The 14,921-nt window shown below is 39.3% G+C and overlaps 1 protein-coding gene across 1 annotated transcript in view; it reads right to left on the minus strand.

Annotated features, from left to right (window-relative positions):
- The window catches only part of LOC124794875 (evolutionarily conserved signaling intermediate in Toll pathway, mitochondrial), a 110,963-nt gene that overhangs the window by 14,320 nt on the left and 81,722 nt on the right, over positions 1 to 14,921 (minus strand). Inside the window, exon 3 of the mRNA XM_047258557.1 lies at positions 383 to 593. Coding sequence (XP_047114513.1) covers positions 383 to 593 — 211 coding nt within the window. The remainder of the gene's footprint in view (positions 1 to 382; positions 594 to 14,921) is intronic.

Genomic DNA, 14,921 nt, shown 5'->3' on the forward strand with positions numbered 1-14,921 from the left:
AGATGGTGACTACAGTTAAATACAAGGTCCACTGAAAAACCACACCTAATTATGGTGATTTCAGAGCAAGTACTGTATAAGGTGCTTACTAATGATGTATTGAGCACGTGTCACCTTAGCATGTGACCACACATTCTCAGCTATAATTCAGATGATACTGGGGACAACAGGAGTTAGTGCTGCATGAACGGCATTTTTGAATGTGGAATAAATGACAGCTTTCCTCCTCCTTTGATGTTCAAGGTGAAAAGTGAGATTTTGATGCTCAAGTCTTTGACCTTTTGTATGCCTCTTTTACACAAGCGCGTACACACACACACACACACACACACACACACACACACACACACACACACACACACACACACACAAATATACAAACCATCTGGATCTTCAGCTGCAACTTGTGGTTTTTGCACTGGTTTTCGCATGAGTATGAAGTAATTAACAGCAGCATCTCGTAGCCACACTCTGTAAGCCCCTTTAACATAAACTGGTATGTTTTCAGGGTGTGTGTCTACAAGTTTCCTTTGATCTGGACTTTGGACACTAACAACCCATGTATCATCTACACTGTCAGCTAGCTCTGCTGTCTGCAACACAGTTAAGAAAAGTTTACATACAAAATGGTTTAATTATGCAGAAAGGCTAAAAAATAAAATATATATATATTTCCTAATGCAAAATTAGTCTGTCCATTTAACAGAAATTTAGGAACATTTAAGCAGAAAATGGAGGTTCCACCTCTCTTAACTCCTAAATGTACCTTCTTCAGTGAGGTAAGTAGGTAATGGTTGTAAAAGGAAAAGAAAAAAGAAAAGGGGGGGGAGGGGGAAGACACACTAGGTTAAGAGCAGTCCACTGTCCATTTTTCCAGAACAAGGGAAAGTGAACATTAAGGAAAGTAAACCCCATACAGAAAAACTTGGCTGTACTCCAAGTTCATCATTCTCAAGTTTCTAAATACAGTCATATGCACAGTGATTTACTGGAACCATTGAATGACACTTCCATGATTTTAATGAACGCAAGATGAAATTTATACCTTCTACAACCTTATTCTCAACTCTAAAATGCATCGAAAAAATCTTCATTGTGACTTTTCATGCTTTTCTGACGGATCTGTTGCAAATACGCTTCTCGGGTTTGCCGCCGGATCGTATTGTGAAACTCGCACAATATTTCCTCGGTGCAACATCAGTCGTGCCTTGCAGCAGTGACAGCAGCAGCTACCACCATCTGATGATGTCGAGCAGTTGCATCCAGGAAATATTGTGCGAGTTACACAGTACGATCCAGCGGCAAACCCAAGAAGCGTATTTGCAAAATCTTCATTGTTATGCGGATCATCTTGTCGGATGGTAAAACAAATCAGACACAGTGATACGGGGCAGCTGCACATCACTACCATATCACCAAGCCGAACAGAACCTAGCAGTTAATTTTGATAAAGGTACCCCTACACTGCAGACATGACATATGCTTTGCTTTAAATAAGTGACTTATTAATACTTAAGATTTTGTAAACTCCATGAAGTATCACACATATTAAATGTGCTGGTGAAATTATATCAATAGTTATTAGTATATGTTTTAGTGATCAATTTTTACCCACCTGTAAGAGTTAAAAAAAGAAAAGTTTTAGAGCAGGTCTGAGTCTTACCTTCTCTGAAAACTGCACTGTTTTAAGATACTGCTTTTGCCAATAACTGAAGCATTTTCAAAAGAGTTGTCTGATTTAAATTTACTTTTTTATTTAATAGGCAAGTTTGTAACATTTAACACTGGTGACAATAAAAGCTATGTTTTATTTATATTTATATGAACCATTTAAGATATGAAATAGCTACATAACTCAACTACTTCTGTGACTCTAAACCAACAGAAGGAGATACAAAACAAACTGAACTTCTCAGAACTGTAGATGGAATTTACTCTAGAAAAGTGGAAGTAGAGTCAGACTAGGATTGCAATCCTAGTCTGATTCTACTTCCACTAGGCAAAATAACTATATAATATAGCTGATTGACATATGGTTTACAGGAGCTGTGTACAAAGATTCCTCAACATCTGCTGAGCAAACAGTAAGTGTGGAAGTAAGAGACAGGAAGAAGAAAGAAAGAAATAAGGGTGCTTACAAATCATCACACCCTGTAGATGCAGATTGGGCCTATCGTGAAGTATGTAACCAAGAGGGAAAGTTATTTTAACACCACAATAATTTATATGCACTGTACTGTTTGTGTTTGTCCTGTGATACATTTACTTTTGGGGGAGGAAAAATGAGCTCTCACGTGAAATAGGATCTAATAAGACATGACAGAAGAAATAACTTTTTACATTTTATGAACTGACCATTAGACCTTAAGTGTACTGGTGCAAACAACTCATTTAGACAGTATGATTTAGGGATTAAAATATATCTTAAAGTATAGGAAGTGTGTCATTTCCTTAATTCATTATTTACAACATATAGCCACACATTCTTCCATTTACACATCCAGTTTCTCAATGAAGAGGAGACTGAAAGTACAGTTGGAGTAGGCTATGCTATACTGTATTCCATAATTGACCATTTGTTGTTCCAGTTAATTCCCATTTAACTGCCATGTGACTCAGTATTTGTCAAATACGGCTGGTCTCCAATATTGCCACAGGAAGGGGTAAATTCATGTAAGAACTGAGTGATTTTTAGAGTTACATGCCTCAATCAGTAAAAATTGAACCGCCATCCTTTCATCCTTCTGTCCAGGCATCTGTCTGTCCAACCATTAAAAACCCTTTTCTCAGGAATCAGTAGACATATGAAGTTGAAATTTATGTCACACACTTAGGTCTATGGTCCCTTGACAGTATAAGAAATTGAAGCTTCTAAGCCATGCAATCAAAAGAAATGGCCCATTATGTCACATACTTTGATACTCACAAACTCGCTCATTAAAACCTACACGGCACCTCCCATTCGCCTAGAATCATGAAATTTGGCAAGAACCAAGGTTTCACAGAACAAGTAAAGGGGGGGAAAAAAATCAGAAAATTGTTAATTAGTAATTACATCTCACAAAAATATTTGTTTTTTATTCATTTTTCAGGCTTCGAAATTAAAATTCAAACATCGCTGAAAGCCTTTGAAATGAAATGTGCATGTAGCTAGGGCCTCCTGTTCGGTAGACCAGTCGCCTGTTGCAAGTCTTTTTAGTTGCTGCCACTTCGGCGACTTGTGTGTCAGTGAGGATGAAATAATAATGATGGTCACCCAGACCCTGAGGAGAAAATGACCCACCTAGGAATTTAATCCAGGCCCCTCGCCTGGTATTCTGTTGTGCTGCCCACTCAGCTATGGAGGCAGACAGAAAGTCATCACATTCTAAGGACTGGTATCTTGCCAGTATTAATGTTGATAATAGGGAACAACTGTCAAAACTGTTGGTTCCCAGGGTGGACAAACTGTCTACATATACAATTAAATTTGTTCGGAACCCTCGGAGTGTGAGTCCTTGTTGCACTTTCCCAGTTTTTATTGGTTAGTACATATTCTACGAATACAAGGAAAACTGGATCAGGTAATACAGATTTGTGCAACCTCTTGATAAACCCTAATCTCTTCCAGAACTTCGACAACTGCATAGAGCTACACAGGAAAAATTTTTTTTAAAAAAAGGAACATCTCCCTAGAATGTGAAGACTCAGTGTAAAATAATAAGTCTACTGATGAGTCATGTCTATCTCTGGCTTAAAGTCATAAGAAAATGTTTTACAATGACAATGCTTCATTAAAATTTCCAAGTACAATTTTTTCTGCATCATTTTCCTCTGAAATCGTCTGCTATCTGCAATCTTGATCTGTTATATCAAGTTGTTCAACATCTTATTCTTCATCCAAATTCCTGAGGACAAGTGCACCTGTTCTATGATGGATAAGCAATATCATAAGAAACATATTGGAGACAGAAAATATTATAAGCAAGTGTACATCTGCATATGTACTTCGTAAGGTGCTTTACAGTGCATGATAGTGTGTACTTGGAACCACACTTACATATTGAGTAGGAGAAGAATGTGTGTGTGTGTGTGTGTGTGTGTGTGTGTGTGTGTGTGTGTGTACAGGAGTACACACACACACACACACACACACACACACACACACACTAATCTCTCAATTCAGTCTAGTCCCTATGCAATACAATGGTTGCAGCAGGAACATACAGGGGCTCTGAATTTTCTCAGTGGATTTTGTGAGAACACTGCCTTCTTCCAAAGGTTCCCATTTAAGTTCCCCATCTACATCTATCTACATCTACATTTGTACTCCACAAGCCACCCAACAGTGTGTGGCAGAGGGCACTTTATGTGCCACTGCATTACCTCCATTTCCTGTTCCAGTCACGTATGGTTCGCGGGAAGAACGACTGCCGGAAAGCCTCCGTGCACGCTCTAATCTCTCTTGAGTTTGCTAAACATCTCCGTAATGCTATCATGCTTACCAAATAACCCTGTGACGAAACGCGCCGCTCTTCTTTGGATCTTCTCTATCTCCTCCGTCAACCCGATCTGGTACGGATCCCACACTGATGAGCAATACTCAAGTATAGGTCGAACAAGTGTTTTGTAAGCCACCTCCTATGTTGATGGACTATATATTCTAAGGACTCTCCCAATGAATCTCAACCTGGCACCCGCCTTACCAACAATTAATTTTATATGATCATTCCACTTCAAATCGTTCAGTAAGCATACTCCTAGATATTTTACAGAAGTAACTGCTAACAGCGTTTGTTCCGCTATCATATAATCATACAATAAAGGATCCTTCTTCCTATGTATTCGCAATACATTACATTTGTCTATGTTAAGGGTCACTTGCCACTCCCTGCACCAAGTGCCTATCCACTGCAAATCTTCCTGCATTTCGCTGCAATTTTCTAATGCTGCAACTTCTCTGTATGCTACAGCATCATCCGCGAAAAGCCGCATGGAACTTCCGACGCTATCTACTAGGTCATTTATATATATTGTGAAAAGCAATGGTCCAATAACACTCCCCTGTGGCATGCCAGAGGTTACTTTAACGTCTGTAGATGTCTCTCCATTGAGAACAACATGCTGTGTTCTGTTTGCTAAAAACTCTTCAATCCAGCCACACTGCTGGTCTGATATTCCGTAGGCTCTTACTTTGTTTATCAGGTGACAGTGCAGAACTGTATCGAACGCCTTCTGGAAGTCAAGGAAAATAGCATCTACCTGGGAGCCTGTATCTAATATTTTCTGGGTGTCATGAACAAATAAAGCGAGTTGGGTCTCACACGATCGCTGTTTCCAGAATCCATGTTGATTCCTACAGAGTAGATTCTGGGTTTCCAGAAATGACATGATACGCGAGCATAAAAAATGTTCTAAAATTCTACAACAGATCGATGTCAGAGATATAGGTCTATAGTTTTGCGCATCTGCTCGATGACCTTTCTTGAAAACTGGAACTACCTGTGCTCTTTTCCAATCATTTGGAACCTTCCGTTCCTCTAGAGACTTGCGCTACACAGCTGTTAGAAGGGGGGCAAATTCTTTTGCGTACTCTGTGTAGAATCGAATTGGTATCCCGTCAGGTCCAGTGGACTTTCCTCTGTTGAGTGATTCCAGTAGCTTTTCTATTCCTTGGGCACTTATTTCGATGTCAGCCATTTGTAGTTTGTGTGAGGATTTAGAGAAGGAACTGCAGTGCGGTCTTCCTCTGTGAAACAGCTTTGGAAAAAGGTGTTTAGTATTTCAGCTTTACGCGTGTCATCCTCTGTTTCAATGCCATTATCATCCCAGAGTGTCTGGATATGCTGTTTCGATCCACTTACTGATTTAACATAAGACCAGAACTTCCTAGATTTTCTGTCAAGTTGGTACATAGAATTTTACTATCGAATTCACTGAACACTTCACGCATAGCCCTCCTTACGCTAACTTTGACATCGTTTAGCTTCTGTTTGTCTGAGAGGTTTTGGCTGCATTTAAATTTGCAGCGAAGCTCTCTTTGCTTTGGCAGTAGTTTCCTAACTTTGTTATTGAACCACGGTGGGTTTTTCCCTTCCTTACAGTTTTACTCAGCATGTACCTGTCTAAAACGCATTTTACGATTGCCTTGAACTCTTTCCATAAACACTCTGCATTGAGAGTGTCGGAACACAAATTTTCTTTTGATCTGTTAGGTAGTCTGAAATCTGCCTCCTATTACTCTTGCTAAACAGATAAACCTTCCTACATTTTTTTATATTCCTATTTACTTTCTATATTCAGGGATGCTGCAACGGCCTTATGATCACTGATTCCCTGTGCTGCGCTTACAGAGTCGAAAAGTTTGGGTCTGTTTGTTATCAGTAGGTCCAAGATGTTATCTCCATGAGTCGGTTCTCTGTTTAATTGCTCCAGGTAATTTTTGGATAGTGCACTCAGCATAATGTTACTCAACGCTCTGTCCCCAAGTGTCTGTTACCTTTCATATGGAGTGTACCAACCTGTTACAGTCCTACAGTCTCTCTCTCTGTATTCATTCAATTTCTGCTATCTTGCTTACTTGATAAAGACTCCAAATGCTGGGCCAATACTCTATAACTGCTCAAATTAGCATCTCAAAAAAGAAAATTACAAATGGTACAATACAAAACCTTTTCAAAAACTATGACTGGTTTCAGTCCCCCCCCCCCCCCCCTCCCCCCGCCCCCTCAAGAATCCTCTCACTGACAGTGGTCCCATGTTTAGTGCCATTCTAAAATCAGATTTTAAATGAATCTTAAAATTTAGATGTAAATATAAGATAATTGTACAATTTGAGTATTACACAAATTTTATGAGGGTTCAATGTGGCTGCACTTTGTTAGGTGATGGTATGTTAATTTTCGACATACATATCAAAACATACTGCAGTGGCTATTAGCAATTAGTGTCACAATACTTTTATCCCTTCTTTTGGTTGTTCCACCCACATCAACCATATCTTTCTCGATAAATATTAATTTATATGATAAGCTGCCTTCCTCTAGCCACTGCACAAAATCTGCATGAAAGTCACTACCTACAGCAGCTCATGGCTTCCACTGTATCTAAGAATTTTTAGGGCTTCTGATGAAAGTTTACAGACACTCTTCAAGGTACTGTATGTCTTTCTTTGGTGTAATTGTGCAGTTGCGTTCTGTACTCAGAAAAATATTTATGAATAATGTACAGGGTGATTATAATTAAAGTTAAACTTTCCAACCCCTGTAGAAATAACACCACTGGTCAGAATGACGTCAAATTGCAACAGAATATTATCAGAGAAGGAGGAAACATATAGCAGAAGAAAAATAAATAGTTACAAAATGTAGCAATGGATGGCGCTGCAAGAATCATAATTTAATAATGGTCGATTACAAATGAGAAATGAATCATACAACAGTGCCCAAGGCATAGGTTTGACATTAAACAAACTGTACTACTCAGTGTGGATGGGCGTACAGGTGTGATACTGTTAGTTACATAAGCCCATTCACCACGGCAAGGTCATATCACATCACACAGGAAAAATCGGTTTTTAATTGTCCCGAGACCAAAAACTGCATAAGAAGTATCAATAACATCCGCTTTTAATTGTCCTGAGACCAAAAACTGCATAAAAAGCACCAATCAAATTCAAATTGGATAACTAATTTCGATATCACTGGTGCAAAACATATTCAATATGCTGTCCACCATTTTCTGCAAAAAGTTGAAATCGAGAAACAGCATGTTCCACAACTGATCAAAGTGTTTCCGGGGTCACATTCAGAACGTGTAGCGCAATGTGTGCCTTCAGTGCAGCTAAGTTTGTAATCGGAACACTGAGCACAACATCTTTCAGAGAGCCACACAGCCAGAAGTCACAAGGATTAAGATCAGGTGATCACGACGGCCAGGCTGTAGGGAAGCGGCGGCTGATAATTCTAGCATTTCTGAATCAGCAGTTCAGCAGCTGCTTAACTGGATTTGCAATGTGCAGCGGTGCGCCATCTTGTATTAAAATGATCCCATCTACACATCCATGCTGTTGGAGAGCTGGAATGACTTGATTGTGTAAGACACCCACAGTGCTTACCAGTGATGGTAAAAGTAACAGGACTGGAAGCAACTGTCTCTTCGAAAAAATATGGCCCTATGATAAAGGATGCCGTAAACCTGCACCACACAGTGACTTTTTCTGGATGAAGTGGTACTGGTTGATTTGTGTGTGGATTTTCCACAGCCCATATTCGACAGTTCTGTATATTGACATATCCTGTCAGATGGAAGTGGGCTTCGTCTGTCCACAAAATCTCCCACAGCCAATCACTGTCCACTTCCATGGGAGCAAGAAATTCTAAAGCAAAGGCCTCTCTTGCTGGCAGGTCAACAGGAAGCAACTCATTCACAAGGGTAAATTTGAATGGATGGCAAAGAAGGATGTTTTGTAGGAGCTTACACACTGTGCTCACAAGTATGTCCAATGATCGGGCAATTCTCCATGCACCACACGTTTGTACACCACCACTCGTCTCCTCCAGCATTGCTGTGGCCACTGCTTCAATTTGTTTCCTTCCTCTACCAGGTTGCACACCAAAAGAACCCATCTTTTCGAATTTCCGAATCACTTTCTCCAGACCCTTAGCAGTCATTGGACCAAAACCCTTCAGTGTCTGGAACTTCTGCAGAGTGACGTGTGCACAGTCACCATTCTCGTAACACAGCTTTACAAGCAGAGCGAACGTCACAGATGCAAAAGGAGGAAAAGCCGTGTACCTGGCGTGTTTATACCAACTTAAGTGGGTCGTGTGAATGACAGGTGTTTTCATTTACGTATTCTGACACATACAGTGCCATCTATTGATCAATTTTCACACTATTATTTTTTTTTTTCCTTCTGCCATACGATTTTCCTCCTCCTCCGATGACATTCCGTTGTAATTGGAAGTCATTCTAACGAGTGATGTTATTCCTACAGCATTTTGAAAGTTTAGCTTTAATTGTAATCACCCTGTCTAACATTCCATTATCACTGATGTTTCAAACAAGTTGCGACAGTTGTAAGAAAATGAAACGCCTACAGTTGCCCTTATATTCTTATTTATTGTGTAGCTACCAGTTCTGGTGCTTCAATATGCCATCTTCAGGCCTTAGTTGATGCTGAAGGGGTTATTACAGTTCGTATACATGCTGCATCAGTGGGCCAACGTAACTGGTTTACGCAGACTACCTGTACCTGTGATGTGAGCATTCCAGCCAAACTGCCAACTGACTGGATTAACATTCAAAGGGTGCCAACATCACACTTACAGATAGACTGCATAAACCAGTTATGTTGGCCACTGATGCAGTGTCTATATGGATCGTGATAACCCCTTCAGCGTCAACTAAGCCCTGAAAAAAGTGCACTGAAACACTGGAACTGGTAGCTATACAGGGCGTTTCAAAAAGAAAGAGCAGATTTCAAACATTTATTTCTCAAAAACTACAAATGATAGAAACACAATTCCAACGGTCCTTCACTCAATATGAGTACCAAATGTTACACAACAAATATCAAAACTGTACCTCAATATGAGCACCATTTGTTACACGACAAATATCAAACCGGTATCTCATTTCTTGCCACACACGACGCAACTGGTCTTTAGTTACCGAATTCACGGCCGCAACAATTCGATGTCGTACCTCTTGAAGAGTAGCGGGCATAGGTGGGACATAAACACAGTCCTTTATGTACCCCCACAAATAAAAATCGCAGGGAGTAAGGTCTGGTGACCTGGGAGGCCACAGACGATGACATTGATCTTGTGCTCCTGCTCTTCCAATCCACCGTCCTGGAATGGTGTTATTTAGGTACCGTCGTACAGGTTCAGAGAAGTGTGGTGGGGCGCCATCTTGCATGAAGATGAAGTGATTTGAATCTTCCTGAAGTTGAGGAAATAGCCAGTTTTCTAACATGTCCAGGTAAATGGTTCCTGTGATAGTTTTCTCCATGAAAAAGAAAGGTCCATAAACTTTGTTTACCGAAATTGCACAAAAGACGTTAACCTTTGGTGAGTCTCTTTCATGTTGAATAACGTCCCTCGGAGTTTCACTCGCCCAAATTCGTACGTTATGCCGATTAACTTTACCAGAAATGTGAAACGTTGATTCATCTGAAAAAATTAATCGTTCGGCAAAATTGTCCTCTTCCATGTCCTGTAGAATTGCAGTTGAAAATTCGAACCTTTTGTTGTGGTCGTCAGGATGCAATGCTTGCAATAACTGCAGTTTGTACGGCTTCATGTGCAGACGGTTACTCAGAACGCGCCATACCGTTGTTTTAGACATGTTTAGTTCGTGACTTGCCCGTGCCGTGGATTTTCTAGGGCTCCTTTCGTAAGCTGCACGGACACGCTCGACATTTTCATCCGATGTGCGTGGACGACCCGTGCTTTTTCGCTTGCAGATGCAACCATCTTCTACGAATCTGTGATGCCACTCATAAATTTGCTTATGACGAGGCGGCTGTTTGTTGAATTGACGGCGGAATGCACGTTGCACACCAACAATGGACTCTAACTTTGCAAATTGCAGCACACAAAATGATCGTTCCTGTGGTGTCGTCGCCATTTTCCTACAAACAAACGCCAGCGCCACTGCGGATTTGCATGGAACTTCTGCGCAGACCATTGAAAAACTTTGAACCTTTCTCTGACAAGAAACGTTTGAATTGTGTTTCTATCATTTGTAGTTTTTGAGAAATAAATGTTTGAAATCTGCTCTTTCTTTTTGAAACGCCCTGTATAATAAATAAGAACAGAAGGACAGCTGTAGGTGTTTCATTTTCTTACAATAGTCAGTGGCTGTGGTCCCAAAGACCTCCAGTCAAAAGGATGGAGATACAAAAAGTTGAGACAGGGTCAATAAAAATTAACAAAGAACTTATTTTTTACTTTTAGAATTTGTTTTGAACTATTACTTAAGCATTCATTCTTAGTTGCCTTCCAGTAAGATTTGAAAACAACTGGTAGCCTCTTAACATGGAATAAGCCAAATTAATAATGCTTCTTCCATCACTGAATCAATGCAAGAATCAGTAGAAGACAATAAAATAACAGAAAAAACCAGCACAGGAAAAATAGCAGAAATGTCATTTATCAGCTGTCTCATCAATAAAAACAATTTACTACAAAACTAAGCAGAAATATTTACAGACACTACAGATCACTAGTGTGAAGCAAGATGAGGAAAAGTCCCCTGTTCCACAGTCCAGTTATTTAGGGGGAACAACTGTGAGCTTTTCTTTCAGTAAGAGCTAAGATTTATAATGTGTGTGTGTGTAAAAAAAAAAAAAAGAAGCTTTTGATACATTCTTCAAGATGCAAACACGTCATTTCTTCTTTTGCTGTGACTTTCATTTCCATTATTTCTACTTTCTTCTACACTGTATTTTGCTTCATAACATTTTTGTGTCTATTGAATGTCCTGGGATAACTAAGCATCTGTCATCCCAATGGTACAGAGCTAATGTTTCATGTAATCATTTCAGAATTTTCTTCTTTTTGTAATACTCCTTTTAGTAGATTATATCTGTATTGATTGTGATCGTATTGACCATATCAAAATGTATGACCATGGGTAATGAGCACAGTTCTCGGTACATTATAAGAAGCATGCAACTTGTCAGCATTGCCTACACCATCTTTCACTCTATTTTAAAATGTGATAAATGCTTCTACTTATCTTCTATGCCAGCATCTGTTAACTAACACCACGCATGTTTAATGTCAAGATATGCACTACCTCTGTGCAGGAAAATAAATGTTCCTCCACTGCGATACCAACGTACAGCCAGTTTTCAAACTGAAAAGTGAAATGTTGACAGCTTTTCCTTTACTAGCTCTTTTTCTTATCAACCCTAAAAATGAAAGGTAATTTCTTCAAAAATCCAATACTGGTCAACCAGTTACCTGTAGTTATATTGTGAACTGATTGACAGTACCAGGTTCACAGGGTCTCATAATAGTGGTGGTGTCCTTCAAAATATCTTCCTTTTCATTGTTACCCTCTTCAAGCAGCATGTTTTGATTTCTCCAAAACGTTCTGGATCAAGGATATTACATATGTTACTGCTGCCTGCCATGATCAACCATACCTCACCTAAAATATGATAAGGTCTCTGAAATAATGCAGCCAGGTGCAGTGTATCAGCTTGCAATTCGAATGTAAAAGTATTGAAACTCTTTAAAGAGAAAATAAATGCATGTTACATGCTAAACTATTGCTGTATTATCTCCTGTGTGGTGTAATTAAAACTAAATGTACTACTGAAAAGAAATGATAATGGATATTGTCTAACAAAATGAACAATTAGTAGACCTCTAGCGGACAGAGCAGTCATCCTGAAACCAGCTTGTAACAAAACAAAGTGGGAGACAAGGAGCTGCTACAGCGAAGGTACCATCGCTGTCAACTGTCAAAAGTAATGGACAGAGAACGCCAACTTGCATTGGTGTGAACAGCTGTAACTGATTGAGGGTTAAAAATAATCTCTGCATAAGCTTTTAACAACACAGTCTATGGTTCAAAGAAGTTCTGATCTTGTAAAAAAAGAACTTCACTGTCACCTACTTATATGAAGCAAATGTCAACTGTCATTGTTGTGGTCTCCCTCCAATACTAAATTGGTGATCCCTTGATGCCTCAGAACGTGTCCTACCAACCGATCCCTTCTTCTAGTCCAGATGTGCCACAAATTCCTCTTCTGCCCAATTCTGTTGAGTACCTCCGCATTAGTTACATGATCTACCCATCTAATCTTCAGCATTCTTGCGTGCACCACACTTCGAAAGCTTCTATTCTTTTCTTGTCTAATCTATTTATTATCCATGTTTCCCTTCCATACATGGCTGCACTCTATACAAATACTTTCACAAAAGACTTCCTGACACTTAAATCTACACTCGATGTTAAGAAATTTCTCTTCTTGAGGAACTATTCACATAAATTACATGAATTTCTTGATTCTGAAACTATGTAAGCATGTTAATAGTACAAGGGACAGTGTTCATGGTAAAATAAATCATTGTGATTACAGTGCAAAGATGTTTCTTGCATCAACTAATTGACTGTGAACTTACAAAAGTGATATTAACACACTTTCCTTGTGGAACAGGGCAACTTTTGGCATCACAAACAGATTCAAACGTCCTGGGGGTCAAAGGCCTTAAGTCCTTAATAGCACTCAATGGGATTTTATACATTTCCCACAAGGACAGTGTTCTAATTGCATGTGATACCAAAGAAGTGCAGTGGAACCTTGATTCTTTTCCAGTTGCAGCTGTAATGGTTTAATATTACATAGTGCTTCAAAAAGATTCATCTAGTTTCAGGAAACTGTATCCCCTAAATGAATGAAGATATAAACTTGAGGAAAATTTGTACTTGCACATCAGAACTAAAGGTCTACCTTGGTGCCAGTTGCAACTTTTCAGCTTATGTTTTTGCCAGCAGGGGTCTCCCTGAGGCAGGTAGCTCAATCTGCTACTTGCTGCCATGTTGGTGATAATAGAGCAACATAAGACTTGTATTCTCTGTTGCAACAGGTGCAATGCACTTGCAATTGCCTGGCATGACTTGTCAATAGTGTAGTCTATACTGTACAGGCCATACGGTTCTTCCACTGCACCACTGGCCACAGAGGTCACATGATCTCACAGTATGTGATTTTGTGTAGTTTTTGAACCGTTTCACTTGCGTGCCTCCTGACTCGAGAACTTTGGGTGAACTCCACCACCACACAGTGACAGGGGTAAATGCAGACATCAACACAAAAATACGAGACAAGTCTGATTATTGTCTGGATGTTTGTGACACATCTGGTGGAGCATTTGTGAGTGGTAAATGAAAACTCTGATCCTAAATATAAATGTAAAAAGTACCCCAACACTGTATGTGAATGTTTGTAAAATAAATTCACTTCTAAAAATGAGATGGTTATTTAAAAAAAATGAAAATAAAAACTAACTATCCTATGAGTAAGTTAAAATCCACCCCCAAGATTTTATCTTCATTCATGTAGAAGACATAGGCTTGTGAAACTGGATGAGTCTTTTTCAAACAACCTGTATTTCCAGACATGACAGTTATGTAGACCAGACAGGTCTTATTTCACCCTCATGCTGATCCAATAATCTTTCACATTTATAATGAGATGACCATAGGTACCTTCAAAATTTCAATCATCTACTAGGTATAATATCAAAAATCATGTCACAAACATTCTAACTAGAGCAAATGCCCCCTTGAAAACCATGATACAACTATCCAAAACATTAAAGAATGTTATGTTCTCAACACACAGATATTTTGTGTTACGGGACACAGTAAATGTTTGCATTGGTCAGTAGTGCAAGATTAAAATTTGCAGCATGTATGTCTCTTCTTAGCAGTCTCCGACTTTACAAGAGTTTATACAATAAAAGCTCCGCAATGGTTTTAATATGCTTTCTTGAAACAGTGAGTTTACTTACACTATTTTCTCTATGCACACACTGAATATAATAGTCACTGTTGTAACAGTGGTCATCCTACAGAGGTAAGACAGAATGCGAGAAGCAGATTTACAGAGACGAAGAACGCATTCTTCAGCAAAAAAAGTTTCAGATACTGATATGAAAACGAGGAAGAAGTCTCTGAAAGTGTATGCTTGGAGCACTGCACTGCATTATATAAGAAATACTATGTGGTCCACAAGAAATCTGAGGAAGAGCTACTGCTAAGGCCACCAAGAATAGTTAACCTTCCATTGGAAGGAGCAACAGCAGTGGAGGGGGAGGTTAGATAAGATACCTGAGTGTGTAAAACACAATACACAGGGTGTTGGGTTTGGTAGTTCTGCAAATATTAAAATATCAGCACAGGATAGGACAACATCA

The sequence above is a fragment of the Schistocerca piceifrons genome, chromosome 4, assembly GCF_021461385.2.
Source record: "Schistocerca piceifrons isolate TAMUIC-IGC-003096 chromosome 4, iqSchPice1.1, whole genome shotgun sequence".
In the NCBI taxonomy this organism is placed as follows: domain Eukaryota; kingdom Metazoa; phylum Arthropoda; class Insecta; order Orthoptera; family Acrididae; genus Schistocerca; species Schistocerca piceifrons.